Source organism: Dermacentor variabilis, chromosome 9 (assembly GCF_050947875.1).
Source record: "Dermacentor variabilis isolate Ectoservices chromosome 9, ASM5094787v1, whole genome shotgun sequence".
NCBI classification, from domain to species: Eukaryota; Metazoa; Arthropoda; class Arachnida; order Ixodida; family Ixodidae; genus Dermacentor; species Dermacentor variabilis.
This window is the reverse complement of record NC_134576.1, coordinates 102266478-102286096: the sequence shown is the minus strand read 5'-3', so window position 1 is coordinate 102286096 and position 19619 is coordinate 102266478. Positions and strand designations below refer to the sequence as shown.

The 19619-nt window shown below is 44.5% G+C and overlaps 1 protein-coding gene across 3 annotated transcripts in view; it reads right to left on the bottom strand.

The window, feature by feature from the left end:
• cora (erythrocyte membrane protein band 4.1 like coracle) overlaps positions 1–19619 on the bottom strand; it is a 58963-nt gene that overhangs the window by 35081 nt on the left and 4263 nt on the right. For all 3 annotated transcript variants that reach the window (XM_075668881.1, XM_075668880.1, XM_075668882.1), the window contains exons 2-8: positions 17548–17716; positions 14889–14993; positions 13521–13563; positions 13356–13431; positions 11387–11431; positions 7007–7180; positions 5324–5564 (exon numbers count right to left, since the gene is read on the bottom strand). In XM_075668881.1, coding sequence (XP_075524996.1) covers positions 5324–5564; positions 7007–7180; positions 11387–11431; positions 13356–13431; positions 13521–13563; positions 14889–14993; positions 17548–17700 — 837 coding nt within the window. In that variant the 5' untranslated portion in view covers positions 17701–17716. The remainder of the gene's footprint in view (positions 1–5323; positions 5565–7006; positions 7181–11386; positions 11432–13355; positions 13432–13520; positions 13564–14888; positions 14994–17547; positions 17717–19619) is intronic.

Genomic DNA, 19619 nt, shown 5'->3' with positions numbered 1-19619 from the left:
GCTAGGTGGTGCGCGCCGCCACCCAATTCAAAGGGTTGAGCCTCTATCATCCATCCATCCATGCATCCTGTTTCCGGTGCTTTGTTGTGCCTCAGCGATTTGCACAGTGATACAGCTGGTTTCGGAGGCTAGCTTTAGTTGGCAAAGCAACAACCAGGTGCCGCTAGGTCGAAATTTTTCTGGTTCCATTTCCATTTCTTTGTCTAGCTTGTGGAAGGCATTGCTCGTAGTGGTTTGATTGTTCGGTGCCACGACCAGATGTGTTCTGTGCTCTGCTAGTTACTCTTGACCACGTACCGTATTTACACGATTGTAAGTCGACTCGAATGTAAGTCGACCCCCCCATATCGCATGACCGAAAAAAAAAAATAAAAACGAGGGCGCATTTGATAACGAAAATTTATTAGTAGCTGACATGGTCACTGGACTCGTCTTCACTAGTGCTGCCATCGTCATCGTTGCTGCGGTCCCACAGCGCGTCGTGGTCCAGCGAAATTTCAAATTTGGCAAACGACCGCACCAGGACATCTTGCAGAACAGCAGCCCACGCCAAATGCACCCAACCACACGTAGCCGTCAGGGAGGCTCTGTTGACAGGTCCGGTTGGCGTAACTTCGCAGTCTTCTGCCGCCAGCCACTCATTGTACTCACGGCGGAGCAGAACCGTAAAATTAAGGCGAAGGTCCGGGCTTGTTTCATGACCACGTCGCACTTCAATGGCAGGGACCGATCACGCATTTCAGCGACGTACGCCGCAAGCTTAGCCTACAGCTCCGGAAAGCGCGTCCAGGCTTCGGCACGTGGGAAATTTCTCACTTGCCGCCACAGGGTGAAAATTTCGCTTCGCTGCAGTCGCCACTCTCGCACCATCTGTTTAGAAACATCGAAATTGCGGCCCGCTGCGCAGTGATTTGTTTCTTCGGCGTAAAGGATGGCAGCCCTCTTGAACGCTGCTGTGAACGAGTGCCGAAAGATTAGTGGGCCTGCAGCACTCATGACGATTGGGGAAGCATAGAAGTAGCACGTAGCCGGCAGTCAAGTGGAGCGCAAGAAAAAGTTTAACCAATACCAATGCACCCGCAAGCGGTACTGCTCTTCCATGAACTACCGATACTCCCCGCAAGCGCCGCCGTTCTGAGGGTGCCGCCGCAAATGGGAACAGCGGCGCTTCCATCAACTATCGACACCCCCCCCCCCCCATGAGTTTTGCATGCACTGTAAGACTCTCAAAAATGTTGAAAAACCCTTCCGAAAAGCGAACAAACACGCGGGATAGCGAAAAGATACGGGTAGGGCCATAGAGCAAACATAAAATTGTAACTACATTGTAGCTCTCGTTGGTATCGCTTTTTTTTGGCGGGGCCATGTTTTGGTTTCGATTGTAAGTCGACCCCCCAACTTCAGACTTTCAAATTTTAAAAAAGGGGTCGACTTACAATCGTGTAAATACGGTATGCGGTGTTGGTGTTAAGAAAATGCCGAAGTACAGAACTCTGACTTTCTGCCAGAAAGTGTGCCTAATTGAGGAGGCTGAAAAATGGACGAGCTCCAAAACACAGCTGTCGGAAAAGCACAAGGTGCCTTTATCGACTCTTTTGACAATATTGAAGAATAAGACAAAGATCCTCGAGGCCTACGGGAAGACACATTCGACGAAGCGGACAAAGATTCGTTTTCCTGCGTATCCGGACGTTGAAGACGCCTTGATAAAGTGGCTTTAGCATGCAAATGCAGCACACCGGCCTGTGAACGGCACGCTGCTGCGCGAAAAGGCCGATAAGCTTGCACTGCGGCTGGGCCATGAAGCATTTAAGTGCAGCAACAGCTGGTTGTCCAGATTTAAAGACTGAAATAACCTCACGTTCGTGACAGTGTGCGGTGAAAGCGGGAGTGTCGACCCAAATGTTGTCGAGAATTGGAAAAAGAGTACATTGGCTCCGCTGCTTCAGCAGTACGCGGAGGACGATGTTTACAACATCGACGAAGCCGCATTGTTTTATAAAATGCTGCCAACGAAGACGTTTGCCCCAAAGGATGCACTAGTCACGGGGAAAAAAACAACCCAAGGACAGAATAACCGTTCTGTTTGGTGCAAATATGTCTGGCAGTCACAAACTCCGGCTGCTGATCATCGGAAAAGTGGAGAAGCCTCAGTGCTTCAAGAACGCATGACTTCCTCCTAAGGATGTCGTGCTGTACAGAAGTAACAAAAAGGCTTGGATGACGGCAGCGCTGTTCGAGGAGTACGTGAGGCACCTTGACCGTAAGTTTGCTGCCGCGGGACTCAAAGTTGTTTTTGTTGTTGACAACTGCCCAGCCCACGCCGACATCCAGAACTTGACAGCAGTTAGGCTTGTCTTCCTGCCGCCGAATGTTACAGCTGTATCGCAGCCTATGGACCAAGGCATTATTCTGCAAGCGAGGAAGATTTATCGCTGCCATTTGCTCAAAAGGATCTTGTTGTGCTATGATAACGGCAAACAATATTCCGTGGACCTACAGGGTGCCATTTGCCTAATCGTGTACACCTGGAAGCAGGTGGAGGGAGATATGATCAGGCGTTCCTTTATGCACACCGGTTTTTCCAAGCAACAAGATGACAGTTCCGAGGATGCATCTGATGCCAACTGCACATTGGATGATGAAGGCAAGTCAATGTGTGCGCGCATAACCGACTTCGACGAAGAAAACGGCGACGAGAGCAATGGATTGACCTTTGCGGAATATTTGAACGCGGAACTTGATGTCCAAACGTCTTATGTTGACTTGGAAGGAGAAATATGTGACAACGGGCCTTCCAACGAAGGTGAAGGCGATGTTGAGCCCGCCCGAGCACCAGCTTTAGCTGCAGTCGTTGAGTCGCTCAACGTTGTGCGCAGTTTTGTGGAGTGTAGCGGCGGTAACAGTGAATTGCTGCGCACTGTAGGCAGACTGGAGGACGCAGCCTACGGTGCAGCTAACTACCGCGCCAAGCTGTCACACATCGATGACTACTTCAAGTGACCGTTTTTCAGGTCAAAGAAAGGTGCAGTGTTGATACAGCCACGTTTTGTATGTTTATTTCTCGTTTTTCATCCATTTTTGATAATTTGAAAACCCGGTTAATTTGATGATTTGCCGCGGTCCAACGGGCTTCAAATTAACGAGGTTTTACTGTATATAGCTTTTCGTCGGCGTCTTCCTACATAACAATATTTTGCTTTCTTTTCATATGGGCTATCTACAATGCCACATTACAGTGACACTTTGCACATCAGTAGGCAAATGGTCCACAAAAAATGTTTACACAAATTCAAACCTCGTTATACAGTGGAATCCCAATAATTTTAAATCTCTTCATTTTGAACAGACAGATAACTTGAACTGCTCAGTTGGTCCCAGCAACGTCCTATGTATTTCAGTAGAGAAAAACTCCCGTGAATTCAAGCTCCAAAAAACAAGCAACGGTTATTTCGAACCAAATCTCTCACTCCCAAGCACCACTTTTCGGACAAAACCCGAGGCAAAGGCAAAGGTTCAATGTGTTGCTAGGTACTGTAATGTAGTGTGGCGTAAAAATTACGAGGAATGACATGCGGGGAGCCAAGACCAAACCGAAGCAAGCAGAGCGGCGCACAGCCTCCCTTAACGTCCAGCTTACAAGGAGCAGGAAGGAGCCCCAACCGCGTGCTCACCTACTGAACTTCCTAACGCTCACTCGATAACGTTGTTTCCAACAATGAGCACGCCAGGCCGTCAAGCCAACATCCTTATCGGCTCACTCTCGCAACCACAGCAAGCGGCACGCGACTTGGACTTTATACGGAACCTATGTTTCTTCCGGCACATGTCGCATGCCAATGCAGGAAAGATAAGACATTCAATGCGAGCCCAGTGACTGTTTTGGTTTTGCGCAGGGAACCGCACAACTGATTGGCCGCTATGTTATAAAGAACTCCCCTTAGTTCGAACTCCATGTTATACAAATAAATTTCCGGTGCCCTTGGAGTTTTAATTAATGAGATCCTACTGTAACAGTGGCATTCGTCACAAAAACAACTTCACTAAATCCAATTTTCACTATAAGCATATATTCATTATATGCAAGGGAAAAAAAGATATTGGTAAGAAACATTTTATATTTACTTCTTTACATCCAATAATTTGTTGCATCCATGTTCGTTATATTGACGTTCCGACTGCAATGCAATCAACCGCATGCAGCAAGCAGAGAGCGCACACAGTCACAACTGTGGTGGTCAACATCGCCACTCTATTCACCACAAGAAACTCGTCAAATGAATGACTCAAATGAAGAGCAAGACTCATGGTAAGATTTTCTGTGCTTGGTACTCACGCCAACAGCCACACCAAACAGATGAATGGCCAACAGGATTTGACAGCATGCAGCATCAGATTGAGAGCATTACGCAATACCGACTCGCTGGACCTGGTCACAAGTTGCTCAGCTGGCGTGTCGGTCTGACAGACTAGTGCGCCTTTTCACAGCTGCCAACAACAGTGGGAAAATAAATAGCATTTTCACCTAAGAGCGACTTTCATTGTGTTGACGAATATAGGTGCTTCATAACAAGCTGCGGACGATTCACAAGGACCATCGACCTCAAATACACAAATGTGTCTTGCTCGTGCCTGGCTTGCACACACTTCAAAATTACACCACTGCACCCCACCTATTGCAAGCAGTGATGTCATACATCATGATGGCTGGCATTCATCACTCAAAAGCAACAGCACTGGTGAAGGGTCACAAGGCCAGCTGCACACTCGTCTTACACTGTCCACAGTTGTCAATCTGAGTTGTGAGTGATGACTGCCATTGAAATGAGGAGGACAATGACAGACGGATATAAAGTTTAAATATTTTGCCATGGTGTTAATACAGCAGGACACTGCTGATACGTTTTTCCCAAAACCCCAGAGAAGGATCCCTAGACCTAGGGACAGCCATGAAGCCAGGAACCTGTGGTCTCCTGGCAGGATCATGCAAATGCGATGCGGTTATTGGAAAAATACAGATGTCAACAGGGTTCCACAGTGATGTTAACCAGTTCACAAAATTCTTGTCTAACTATAAACATTTGGAAATAATGAGCCCTGCATGGTGACTAAATACACTTGCTTTCAGTGTCCTGGTTGTCACATAACAGTGCTGTTAATATTACTTTTCTTTTTTTCTTCTTGAACGATGATGCAAAACAAGCAAAACGGCAGCAAGAAGTATGACGCGCACAACACAGAGCACATTTCAAGTATACCACTGTTTTACATGGAGATAAAGCGAAAAGCAAAGGGGAAAAGAAATGGAGGATCGGACACCTACCTCCCCTGGTCGTATCTTGATGTAGAAATTGTTGCGCTTGTAGGAGATCTTGAGTATCTTGGGCCAGGCAAAGCGGTTGATGCGCAGCCGGTCACGGTAGACGAGGAGACCCGATGCACAAACCCCGAGGGTGATGTCGACACCCTCGGAGTCCCGCGCCTGGTGCAGGTCCACCCCGTACATGGCCAGCTTCTTGGCATTCTCCAGGTAGTGCAGCTCCGCCTCTGCGGGCGTCTGACCCCTGTGTGGACACAATGCGCTCAAAACCACCTGCAGTTCAATTGCAACACCAAAGACTGCTTTAAGGTTTGGGTTGTTGAGATATTTCCCGTACTTTATGGCCAAACGTGATGAAAATAGGCTTCTAAATTTTTTTATACTGATTTCAAATATGTAATAATTTTGCCTGTAGGTCCATTAGTTCAGGAGATGGATAAAAGCTGCCAATCTATTGTTTCTGGAGAAAGTAGGGAAAAATAATCTCCTCAGCGAAAAGCTAATATCATTGCATAGCTGGTTACCAGAATATGCAACAAATGCAGTGCTGGGAGCAGTTTTGAAATCAAACCATAGTCATTCTGAAGATTATCAAAGTTCAGTGTTTGTACAGTGGCTACTGAGAGAAAAGAACAAAATGAAATTTTAAACATCTTCGGGCACAAAATTAAAAATCTGCTCACAGCAATATCTGATATACAGATTGTGCTATATGGTCAAAAAATAATTATAGCTCTAGCTGTTCTCTATCATGACATATTACTCCGAGAGACTAGTAAAGTGACTTGAGCGAAAACAGCGCAAGATAACAGGACGTGAGAAAAGGACAGACGGCCTTGTTATGCTGCACTGTTTCTGCTCAAGTCAAGAACAAACAAGTCCAACTGCGTATGCTTCTGCAGTAAAGTGGCCAAAAAAGCATTTTTTAAGAAAATTGAGAAAAACAAACAATACCCAACTCATTTAGCTATTTACCATTGAAACTGCTTAGTAAGCGCCACGCACATTGTCTTGACGCAGGATAAGCTAATAAGCTGCAGGCTGCAGTACATGCCTGAAATGGCCGAAAGCTTCGTTGTATTGAAACCGTGTCACGAAATCGCTTTGTTAAATCGCGAAAACAAATACATGGTTTTTAATGCAACTACGATGGGGAAGTCAAAAACGTTTATTACATCGTGAATTTGGTTAAATCGAGGTTCATTATATCGAGGTTTGACTGCATTTTGTTCAATTCTTGTTACACGCAGAGCTGAGTGGCCAATCCTTGTCATCCTTCAGCCACGCAAGCCAGCAAATACAAGCAAGAAATAATTTAAATGAAATAGCACTTCTGCAGACTTCTTCCCTAACTCGCTCTTCTTCTCTCCCCCCCTCTTCCCCGAGATGATTTGCCACAAGGCATATAGGGAATAACAGAAAATCAAACAAAAGCTTGTAACTCCGTATCGCACAGGAACTGCGGCAATACTTCTGGAAACTAATTGCCCATCATCTAACGGGTGTAGTTTTCAGATACATCTGGCTTCAGTGCAGCCTCTCTTTAGATCTCAAGCCTGATCGCCCGTGTTCAAGGACACAGCTAGCCGAGTGTTACCCGCTACATTAGTAAAGCTCACCACAGCAGGCACAACAAGCTAGCTGGTACCAATAACAGAGTCAGACACTAGCTGTTTAGGCACTCACTTGTGCTGCTTGTGAAGCTCCATGACCTTGTCTTCCAGCTCGGGAGTCTGGTTGGGCGCGAAACGGAACTCGGACAGGTAATTGCGACCGTGGTCATCTGGGTCAAAGTCGCCCAGCTCCGCTTGCACCAGATACGACCCCAGCAGCGCGTGCGTCACAAATGAGCATGGTAGCCTGAAAGAAATTAGATTCGTAGTGTGTTAACAGGATCGCATAACGATTTCAAATCAGAAACACCGGATTCACTCAAATCGAACGCACCCTCGATTGTGGCTTGCACTCAGCTTTGGATGCTTTAAGAAATGTTTAGCACACACAACCTTAAGGTTTCCCTCGCCAGATTTTCATGGTACTAGAGAAATAACAATATGTTCTTGCTTGCAAAAAAAAGAAAGGATGGAATCTGAGTCACAGCGGACTCGGCATTGATCACCATTGCCATCTAAGATATGAAGGTGGGATTTGAGATTGGGGAAGGAATTGGGCCACCAACTATTACAGTCTCGGTTTCATACTGGCTGCTCTCCAGATAAATTCAGGGACAACTTGTAGAATATTTTTATTGAATGTGCATATTGCTTTTAAGGCCTGCTTTGCAGGTTATTTTAGGCAGGATAGACTCTCTTCTTTTATGTATAATCCTTTTTTTAGGGTGCTGCATTCCTCTCACTTAAATTACGTTGTTAATAACTGAAGTCTGCGTTAGTTAATCTTTGAAATATCTGTAGGGTTTCTATTTTGCCTTCACATCTTATTTTGCTCGCCAAGTATGGTGCTCTGCTGTCTTGTCCCATCGTATTGTCTTCTCAGATTGTGTCATGTCCAATTAATAAGCCAAGAAAATGTCTCGAACGTGTTGTTTACAACTGAAGCAGCCTCTCAAGTCCTTAAGGTTCTGGCCAACCTAATACTATTTTGTACTTGGAACACTTTTGTAGCAATGAAGTATTTGATTGTTGTTATTGTAATGACGAAGGTGATGTGAAACGTGCTTGTTGAGAAGACGTCTGACTGAGCTGTTGCTGGCTGGCGAACGAAAGCTCGGGCTTGCGCTAGGATTGTAGTACTTACAACTGTGCAATTATCATCGATGCAAGAAAATAATACTGAATCGTCATCATTGTTATTACCGTATTATTCGATTCTAAGATGAAATTTTCTGTTTCCCAGAAAGTTTCATTGATATACGATGTGCACATTAGAATCGAGTATGAAACTGAGACTTTAATAGTTGGTGCGTGGGCATTCTCAGGACCGGGCGGAGTTCCGGTCCCGAGACCGAGACGCGTTTTGTTGTTTTCCTGTTGCATGGTGTTTTAAGAGGGCAATGGGAAACTAACGAAATCGAGCTGGTGAGCAACGCCGGGTGCCACTGAAGCGAAACGTGATGCCCACATCGCGTGGCCTGCAGCAGGGAACAGTTGCGTGTTTGGGTTATTGCCTACTAAAAGCATGCAGTACGCTACCGATGGCACTACTTATCACTCGCTGTAAAACAGATAGGTGAAGGTGCTTATCACAATAGGTCTGGCGGCGATAGCTGCGAATGCGGCGTGCAACGACCTAGGCGAAGATTTGCTGGTACCGGAATAAGAAACTGTGCAGCCCATCGTTTCCACGTGAGACGGGCAGCTATATACTGTTCTCATACTGTTCTCAATCGCGCGCACCTCAGTCCTTTTCTTTTTCACATGAGATCTAGCCGCAAAATGTATACAATTGCAGTCTGCGGCAGGGAACGGCAGCACGTTTCGGTTATCGCCTATTAAAAGCATGCACTATGCTTCCGACTGCACCGCGTACTGTGAAACAGATAGGCGAAAATGCTAATCGTAATAGGATTGGTGGTGACAGCTGTGACTGCTGTGCCCCAGAGAAGATTTGCTGGTATCGAAATGAGAAATTGAGTGCGCGCCGGCATTTTCATGTGAGACGGGTGGGTGAGTATTGTGGCGAAGCTGCCGTAGCAGGCAGCTATATACTGTTCTCAGTTGCACGTGTCTTGCGCATTTTCTTGTTTACATGGAATCTAGTGGCCGGAAAACAGGGCCGGAAAATGTATCATACGATCGCAGTTTGGCAACGTACTGTACCTTGGTGCCGAAAAATAGCACCTTCTGGGAACGCATGAATCGGTAAAAATTGAGCATAATTCTATTGGGTCATTTTTTTTTATGTTCTCGATTGCAATTGTTGTCGCCGGGAAAACGTACACAGCAGGAACGTGCCAACGAGGTTCTACTGTCTTGGTTCGCGAAATGAATGGTGAAACGCGTTCGGTGTTCTACATAATAGCACTGCACAAGAAAGGCTTTTCTGAAAAATGACACATAGAGTAAGGTTTGTTCTAAAGGCAACACATAATTGATAACCAAACCAACATAGTGTAGATGTTAGACCTTGTAGCATGTTTCGCGAAAATATGTAGCAATTTAAAGTTGGGGGAACATGGCGACGCTCAACTCTTTTGCAGCCCCTGATGTTGTTTTCCCCACATCACTCTCATGTCTCCTGGAAACTGGCTCCCTCGGTAGCACGTGCCATTTCCGAAGTTGCGCAAATGTACAAGAGATGGCGTGTGTTCGGCTGCTAATGCCACCTGGTGGCAGGGATACACCATTCACGAGACGTCCCCAGTGAAAGAATTAACTAACGGTGGGCTTCGATTTCTCCCTTCTGTGTACCCATGGGCTGCCAGAGCCAGCCAGAATGCCTTCATTTTTCTTGGTTGCTCCACCCACCATGCGACGCACTTCAGCCGCACATTTATTTTACTTGGGCTGGACAGTTCTGGCTACCACCCGCAGACTACCAGAACTAGCCAGGACGATTTCGGTCTGGCCACTCTCCAGAAGCTCAAAAAGAGGCGATGAGCGCTCGTCGCCACCTTTGTGGGCACTTGACGGATTGCAATGCAGGCACTTGAGGACTTTTACCTCGCTCAGCCAAATGGCTACGGTCGCCTTCAGATTGCATTACTTCTAGCGTTATCTTTCTAAGGTTCTAATGTACCGTTCCACCTTGCAAGGCAGTGCCATACAAGCGGCAGCAAACCAACTGAAGCTTTTGTTTGTGTGTGTGTCCCGTGACGGCTTCTCCCCAGCCGTGAAAAATTCGCCGCATTCTTGATCATGCGTTCATGCTATCTGCATCGTGTTTCACACAAGTTGTAGCGCCCTTTCAGTTTCCTCTTTCTCTGGCGGTATCTATTTTCACATCTCTCGTGTATATGTGGCGATATTTCCTTTTTCTGCAGTTAGCGAAGGTGTCACAGCTAGCCCATGTTCACTCCATCTCTCCGTCGTATGCTTGGGTAGGCAGCTCAAAACTACTGTGTTCTAACCATAGGCCATTAATGTTAAAGGAATGCACTGGTTGGGTGATGGCCACACGCACATTAGCTTGTTGCTCTCATGATTGACCAATACTACTTCTCGTGTGAAACTATTCGCTAGTCGCAGGCAGCGTGCACTTTCATGCGCCAACCGCAGCCCCAGCTCCTTCAGCACAGGAGCAGAAGAGGAACGCCATCAGCTAAAACAAACTTTCTAAAATCAAATTCAAGCCTGTCGGCACGAAATTTAATGCGTATAAGACGTACCCGATGTCCTGCTTTTTCGTATCTTGTCAAATGATGACAATATGCTAACTGATCAATGCTACTGATGGCTGATGTGATCGCTGTGAGCAGGCATCCTCGAACGATTGCTTTCGCTATCACTTACGTGCAATCACGCGTTTTGGCATCGATGCGTCGGAGGCCGTTGCGCTGTACAAAGTGAGGTGTCCCGTGTGCGTCCTGTGCCGAGTCGCGCAATATCTCGCAAAATTTATTGTATTCCCAAATGCAACTATATATATTTTCAAGCTGGCAACACACAAACGGGCTGACCACGGCGAGCGTACGCCTTTATCCCACGGCCAGCCATCCCAGCATTCAATGTTGCAAACTTCGGGCCGCTTTGGGTTGTCTTGGGATCCCAGCCCACGTGACTTCCTATCAGCACCTGAACTAGCTGGCTGCCATCTGGCTGCCAGCGGGCTGCCAGAACTCCGAAAATCAAAGAGTCTCGGCGTCCGGCACGGGGCGAACATATTCTCTCAATATCATGCTGAGGTGAGTCGGATTTCCTCAATGCCAACTGGCAGGTTCCATTAGATGTAACTCGACTGGCTGGCTTACTGTATAGAAGGCACAATAAATGCCCTTGGGTTTGTTTCCCCTACTCTGTTTTGTTCCTTTGTCCTAAGAGCACATTTGAGACCTCACAAAACCAATGCAGTGGTTTTGTACATGACAAGTCAATTGCTTATGAGTCAACTGCTACCGATCAAAAGGGTCAGCGCCAGCACACAAAATGTGCCGCCTCATGTACTCACTTTCCGGACAGGATGTCGTCCCGTATCTGTAGGCAGAGCTGGTACCTGCAAGTGGCCACATAAGGAAACCCTTGTAGCCAGTTGGCAGCTCGAGTGGCTGATTAGATGCTGAACTCTGATAATAACTAGCAGTGCACAAATACATATATCCCTGTCTCGAATTTGAATAAGATGTCAGTTTGTCAAAATAATCCAATTTGATTTTCAAGTCCAAAGTATTCAAGTCTTTTAAACATGGTGATAGAGTTTTTGATATGGCCTATGTTGAAACAGCTGTGTAGCCCACTTCACGCAAATAAAATCATAAAAAAGAGCGCATTTCCTCTTGAAAACTTACGTTTCAGCACATTTTTATATATAAAGAAAAGGAAGGAACATCTTACAATAAATACTGTAATCACTCATTGTGCGCCACCATTTTCACTTATTCTTCCTACGGCAGGCAGAAAATATGCGTTTTCAACAGGAGTGGCATGCATTCAATGTATTCACTGTCCTCCATGCTCCGCCAAAACAGACCCTGCAGCTAGACGGGTCCCAACTGGGGTCACCACTAGTGTCAGGTCCATGCGTGCTGACCAGTGATGTTCACATTATTCAGCGAAGGCTGAATTTAGGATCAAAATAAAGTTTGGGCCAATAGAAATGTATAGGTGCCGATCGGAACCTTCAGTCGGGGTACCAGAGCTCATTACATCAAGGTTTGGCATAAAGTGGTTTGCAACTTGCTACTACACAAATATAAGAAATACATTTGCACACAGAAGTATCTGTGCTAGGACAATAGGCAAGCAAATTCTACAGGCACTGTCATCTGTCAAATTTTTTCGGCTGCCTAATACCCCTGTCATACTGGGAGTTTTAATGTCATTCGCCTGCAGAGGTGCTACACTCGAAAAATTAATGTCATTCGGTGGCGATATCAACGGCGATCATTCCGGGAAAAAAAAAAAAAACGTGGCAACTAAAGTAGAACAAGGTAGATGTAAAATGCTCGCATAAGCAATCCATACATTTAAATATATTTTTGGGACGTCACTTCACTGAAAAAAATATTTTAGTAATGCGTATAAAAAAGTTGTTCTATTTTAAAAATGACTATGTGGCCACTATAAGCCAAAACAAGCCTTAGCCACCTGAGTAGCCGATAAATTGAAAACAAACAAAATGGCCAACATGGCGACGCTGGACGACGACGCTAAGTTGCAGGAGCTGAAGCGATTAGTTGCTACATACTTTGTATTACGAGCAAGGCGTAACAATCAGAGGAAGTGATTAGACATTCTATGGCCGACGAGCAGAGTGGTGGTGGCATGGGCGGCAGCCAGAGGCTACCGAGCCGGAGAGTAACAACATTTTGTGACAGCCTGCCGCACAGATTTTGTCTCTTTAAAATAACAAGTCCATTAAGACATGCAAACCTATTATTTCTATACGAGTACAGTTTTCGATTTGCAAATGCTCTGTCCTGTTTTGCTTTGTTTCTGGGGTTGAGAGTACACATTCGCTTCGAGTGCGAAGCCCAATGAGTTTCTCGAACTCATTCGATTGCGGAAGTCATTCGGTGCTAATGCCATTCAGTTCGAATGACATTAAAACGCCCAGTGTGACAGGGGTATAAGCCCTTTTAACAACAACATTATCTCTGAATTGTTTGCAGTGCTTCATTAGTTGTATTCACATGAATTCAATGCCTTTTTCCCCATAATTACCATACAGTACTTTGCATTACATCTGGAACAAATGCAGGTCATCGACCCTTCAATGCCACAAAATAATATGCGTGTAAGTTGTGATTGGACAACAACACAGAATCATCTGCTTCTCCTTAATGAGGGCCGAATCCCTAACCACTCAATGAAGCTAGTTTTACGCACCTTAAGTGCTCAATTAAAACGGTGACAAAACTGGGAATTAACAGCAAATACTCGTCAACACAATGGTAGTCAGCTGAAGCTGCTGGGCCCACCTCGTAATGTCCTCTTGCAGCTGTGACGGGTCAGGAGGGTAAAACTTCACCTCAAAAGACATCTCCCAGGGCCGACCTACATGGAGTGAGATAAAATTACCATGCCGCAAAAATTAAACAATACAAAAGAAATAACAACACTCCACTTTACTAAGCTTTACTTACGTTTCATCTGCTTTGAGAGACTCTTTTCCAAGTTCACCCAGTTCTGAACAGAGCAAAAAAACGAAAGGAAATAAAGGCCACACATGTGTTGTAGAGTGCAAAATAAATGCAGCACTGCAGGGCTAATTCAGCGAAACACGGGCCAAACACCAAGCCTGCAGTTCTGATGAAAGTCTCACTTACCAGTGACATTGCAGACACTGAATAAGGGAGCAATAAATTATGCAAATGAGCAGTCTGTTGGTCCTGAAGCAATAGTAGCTCAGCAGCAATCTGTATGTGCGCTCACCAGCTATTTGCAGTAGTAGAAGCTCTGTAACGCCTCGCTTGGTAGCAAAACACATTAAGAAATTGTGGACAGGGCAAGGTAGCCCAGGGCTCAAATAACGAATAAGCTCATTTTGTTTTAATTTTATTCCATTATCATCACCTGCTGGACCGAGTAGCTCATCTCAATTAAAAAAGATAGGCAGGGTACCACTCAAGTCGATGAAGAAATGCGGAAAACAATTGCAAACAGTTTTTCTTCAACCTTGATGCAACATAGGAGTAAGAACACCTCACCTATGAGCAAAGTGCTTGTACGAGTGAGCAGGATGCCCTAGGCGGGAACGTAGGCGGCCGTGTTTTAAATCATAGCCATGGCAAGTTTACATACACTAGGAAAGACAATGGTGCCATTTTCTTGAACCATGCTTCAATTCTTTTTCTCTACTGCAATGGCAAAAACCACAGTGCTGTGGGAGAATGTCTGTTTTCTCATGTACAAGTGGTCATCCAAATGACGTTCAGAACTCATTGGTATGGCTGCATTCACTCAAAACATTGTTGCTAATTCAGTCATACCTTCATATACACTGTGGCGATATTAAAATTATAATATAACATCTTAGTTTGTTTCTATTTTGAACAGTTCCTTTAGAAACATTGATCGCAGATGGCACAATTTTAACTCCTCATATGCATTACTTGAAGAGGCTGACATTACGCACACATTTGGAATATTGAATTAGCCAATTACCAAACTTATTCTAATTAACTGTCAGGATTGCACACTTTAGTCAGCTATCGCAAATGCACAGGTTAATCTCAGTAGTAGAAGTCATATCCATTCACCTGAAGCCATACAGCAAGCAACAATTCTGATATAACTATCCTTAACCTCTAAATACATTAGTATTCCACTTAGCATAATCATTGAGTGAGCCATGCTGTTTTAGAAAGTATGAACTTAAGTGCATAGCGCTTAGATGACTGAACAAAGAACACAAAGCTTAAAGGAATAGTAAAACAAAGCAAAGTAGCAGTTCCTTTATAGATTATCCAGATAATGAACTATAAGGAACCAGAATGTGCTGTTTAACTCACCCTCGTATTCTCATGATCTCTGTAGGTGAGGCCAAAGTAATCCCGCTCAAGCAAGTTCAGGTACTCGCACACGCGATCAAAGAGTTGTTCTCCACGGGCTTTGCGCTGCACAGCAAAAATGAACATATGTACACATTACCTTCGACAAAATGAAACCCACAGTCCAAAATCATCTAACGACAGCATGTAAAAGGAGGACGAACACAAAAGACACATGCAAAGCAGAGCTATGTATCCCTTCTACATTCGTCCCTTGTTCTACGCACCGCTATTAAATAATCATGGATAACCACCTAGCTCGAATTTCTGCTTTATGATTCAAACCAGCAATACAGTCGTGCCTTAATACAACAAACACCAGATATAACAAACTATCAGATACAACAAAGTAAATAAATACGTTGGTGCAGCATGTATCACCATATAACAAATATATATGCTTGTAACAACAAATTTTTGTATTTATAAAGGTACTTTTGTGTTGGCTTCATCTTCATTGTAACAAGGTTCAACTGCATATAAAACAAAATCCATTCCGACCAACAAAGGAAAGACTGGCGAACATGAAAAGAACCAGGGCAAATCAACACTCAGGTACTGCACAATGTGGAACAAGGTCGCATTATATAGTTGCTACATGGAAAGCAATGCTCCCTGTTCACAGTGCAATAACAACAAACATGGCAACAGGGGTACTTTTTCAGGATGGAATAAGCAACAAACTTGGAATACTTCCGTCCCCCTTTTTCTCTGATGAAAGATATTTCAGTCACTTTTTCAAAGGAAGGTGTCAGCGAAGCTGCCCCAAAAGATGTAATGGAAGCATAATCGCCACTAAAAAACAAGTTGAACCAAAATAAAACACAATTCAAGGAGCAAGCAATCAGTCACATTCTGCACACAATTCCAGATTTTCAATGGAGTTGACATGGGAGTGGCTGCAGAGCAAAACTGTTATGACCTCAACATGCCATACAGCTATATTTACGTAGAGATTTCTTTGTAAAATTACATCCTGCAAGTTATTGCTTGGCATCATGATACTGCTTCACAATATGACATAGAGGACTAAGGCTGAGTGAAATAGATATTGTTTGTTGTGGTGACACAGAGCAACATATAAAGGATGCTGAAAGATGTAGAGAACATCATCCCATCTTTATTGTTCTGTGTTCATCTATTTCCCCAGCATTGCCAACATCACTATGAGAGGACATTAAGAGTAGCATAAACACAGATATGCATTCTAAAGTTTTATAGCGCAGCGCTTAGGCGCCCATTCCTGCGGCGAGCATTGGCATCGGCATAACCGAGCGAACGAGCACAGCGAAAGATGAAAGCTAACGAAGGGTGCAGTGGGGATGAAAGACATGAGGAGGAAAACGCAGGAGGGTATGGCGAAAGAGTGAAGAAAAGCGTAGTGCGGCTACGATGGCTATGAAATATAGCGCCAGAGTAGTGCAGATCATCTGAGAGGTCTGTTGGCAGCGGCTGTTGTGAATCGCGCCCACACATCACCCATGCGCTGGTCTTGCGATGTCTAGGTTAGTGAGGCAGTCGCACCCCACTTTGCTCCATTTGCAACATGCTTCATGAGACAGACTGCCCGCGCCAGCCAACATACCGCTAAATGAAAACACATGTAGAGCTGTGTTCTGATTTCGCATAGGGGAATTGTCGGTGAATTTTTAAAATATCATGTTTAAACAATAATACAGTATATACTGAGTATTGCAGAAATGAATGTGCCATGTACACATCACTCCCCCTTTAAAGCACTAGTTCGTTCACGCTCAAATTGGGCATGGAAGTAGCATTTGCAGTGAGTTTGGTTTAATACCACATCTGCAGGCATTACTTCTGTAATAAATCCGAAGTACATGTCTGGCCAAACTCTGTTCAAAACATGTCAATTTCACTGCAATAGAACAATAGCGCCACCTGTCTTGGCTATGGTGAAAGTACAAGGTTCACTGTAGTGATGACAGGTGGAGCCACCATTCCATTGCAGTGGAATTGACATGTATTGAGTGGCGTCGCAGCAGATGATGCCTACTAGAGACAGGGCAATTATTGCTTGCAAACATGGTATAAAACTAAACTTACTGCAAAATGCTGCCTCAGTGCAAGATTTGAGCACGGACAAGCCGGCGGTTTAGCACAAAGAGTCATGTATACCTGGTGCTACTATTTATTTAAGACTTAGCGCACCTACACTCTTTAACTATGGCTTTTTCCATGAGGACAAACGTGAAGCACATGTGCTATAGCAAAGACTATTCTGCGTTTGCAGGTAGTACAGTACACAAATAAGGTCATCGTTCTTCCCTGCCTAACCTACTCTTTTCACACATGTACATGTGCTGAAGAAAACACTGCAATGAAGGCATCGCGTCTCTCAACAAGGTCCCTTCCTTACTCACGGTCAATCTATAATCTATCATAACAGCAAACAAAGGAAGCAGAGCGTAAATTAACTTCAACGTAACAAAGATTACCTTTGTTCTGTGCTCTTTTTCTTTAGCACAGAATACTAATTTGCCATAACTGTATTGCCTTGTTATAGTCAAGTTTTCCAAGGTCATTTTCACAAGTGCACAAATGTGGCGCTCTGCACACAGTGTACTTTGGTAAATAAAGCACATATTGACACACTCACATCTAGCTGGCATTCGTAGTCTGAGCCATCCAACAGGTGGACGCGGCAGGCAGCTGTTGAGCGGGCACGCAGGATCCCTGACCGTCGAGACTTGCTCGATGGGCTCGACTCCGCGGGACCATTCTCCTCAGGCGACTCCTTCTCCTCAGCCATGGCTCAGATGGCCCGTCTGCAAATGAAAACAAGGGTTACACGTCAGCAAGCACTGATGAACTTGCGAAGAACACGACACTGCACTTAATTTCCTTGTGCACTCGTGCATAGCCTGAAGCCCCGTAGCAACATCTGCTTCCCAAGCATACTCCCCCTGGATACAAACAATTTCTAAGCTAAAGGAGAAGACTTTTTATTCTCCCTTCATTCACAGCCGTCCCTGGAAGCACTTCTAACCCATTTCCAGGTAACTTACTGCAGCTAATAGGTACAAGCTTTTTTTCTTTCTTTAAAGGGACACTAAAGGCAAATACTAAGTCGACGTGGACTGTTTAAATATGATTCCAGAAACCTGGTAATGCTTGTTTCGTGCCAAGAAAAGATGTAGTTTACGATAAAATTGAATCCGAATACATTTATCGCAATTCATAAGTCCCACTGCCCAGTCTAGGAGTAGTAATGTTGCATAAACACTTACTTCATTATGCTGGCAATTACCACCAGTACCTGCGAAACTTGGATGAAGACACCACATGACACCCAGCCAGTGCTCTGGCCACACCTTATATAGCCCGCATATACTCTATATTAAAGCAGCACCTCAGTACACTTCACCACTAGCACCTTCATAATCCCCAGCTGTATACAGAAAGGTGATGCAGTTGAAGTGTTGGAAAAAAATCAATATTTTTCTCTCTCTTTCTCTTTTCTGTGCCTGTGTGCAAAGAGCATGGGTGTGCTACAACTCCTTTTGCTAACTGCTCTTATAGATTATTCTGAATAGTGCAGCCTGATTGTATCATGGCATCAACATGTACAGCAGTGCCAAGCCAGACAAGATGTGATGTCCTCCAAACTTGCCAAAGCAAATATTGCCTACTTGCCAATGGAACACACCAGCTGAAATTTTTGTGTGTGTGTGAAAAAGTGGGTCATCTGTTTTCGTCACATTCTACGCTTTCTTTCCGATTTGCTGAAAAGAGATCCGTCCACGCTGCTGTGACATACAATGCCTTTTTATCTCCTACAAGCAACAACTGCGGTAACTTCTTTCTATAAAGCCCTTCCTAGTTGTTTCAGTATTCAGCTGTGACGTGAAATGTCTGCAAAGCACTTACTATACAGTGTTCTTACTGCTCAATCACTATGCTAGTGCTACTGTATGGGACTAGATTACCAAACATCCTCGTCATAACAGCATCATTTTAGCAACGCAGTGAACAAAACCAATATCAGGTAAAACATAGAAACCCTTTCTGCAAGGCCCTATATTTACCAGCATACACACTTACAGTGCGACCAGTAAAAGGTTCAACACCCCACAGCAAAAGCCAGTAGCCACCAAAGCACCCTCAAATTTATTATGAAAAATTCTTTGTTCTGCAATATCACTAGAAATGAAATGCACCATTTCATTTTGCTTTACAAATCAAAACTTTGGAGATAGCAAACAAAAAGAGTCCCTCAAAGCAACACAGCCATGCATTAGTTAAACACATTACAGCTATGTGCACATAACACACCTTGCCCTAATAGACTGCCGTTATTTATGCATTTCCTGTCACTAGCAAACACCAATTTAGGCACTAAATTACTTTTGGCCAACAGGTATAATATTCATTTTTCATTGTGATTTCTTGGTAGGACATCAGTGCGCCACCTCACTGTTGCGCCGCAACAACAACAAAGCAATTAAAGAACATTTTTATTCATGACCTTGTAAGTGAAGAGATTTGATGCTTTGAAACACTAATGACCAAATCCTATACAACACCCTCTAAAAGCACACTACCGCATTTCACGCATAAAATTCCAGCTACAGTTCAAACAGTATGAGGTCAATAAACTTCTCTCAGCAGGCTGAGGATACGAGTGACATCAACTTGTTTTCAGCCCGACACAACGCACACCAGGTCAAG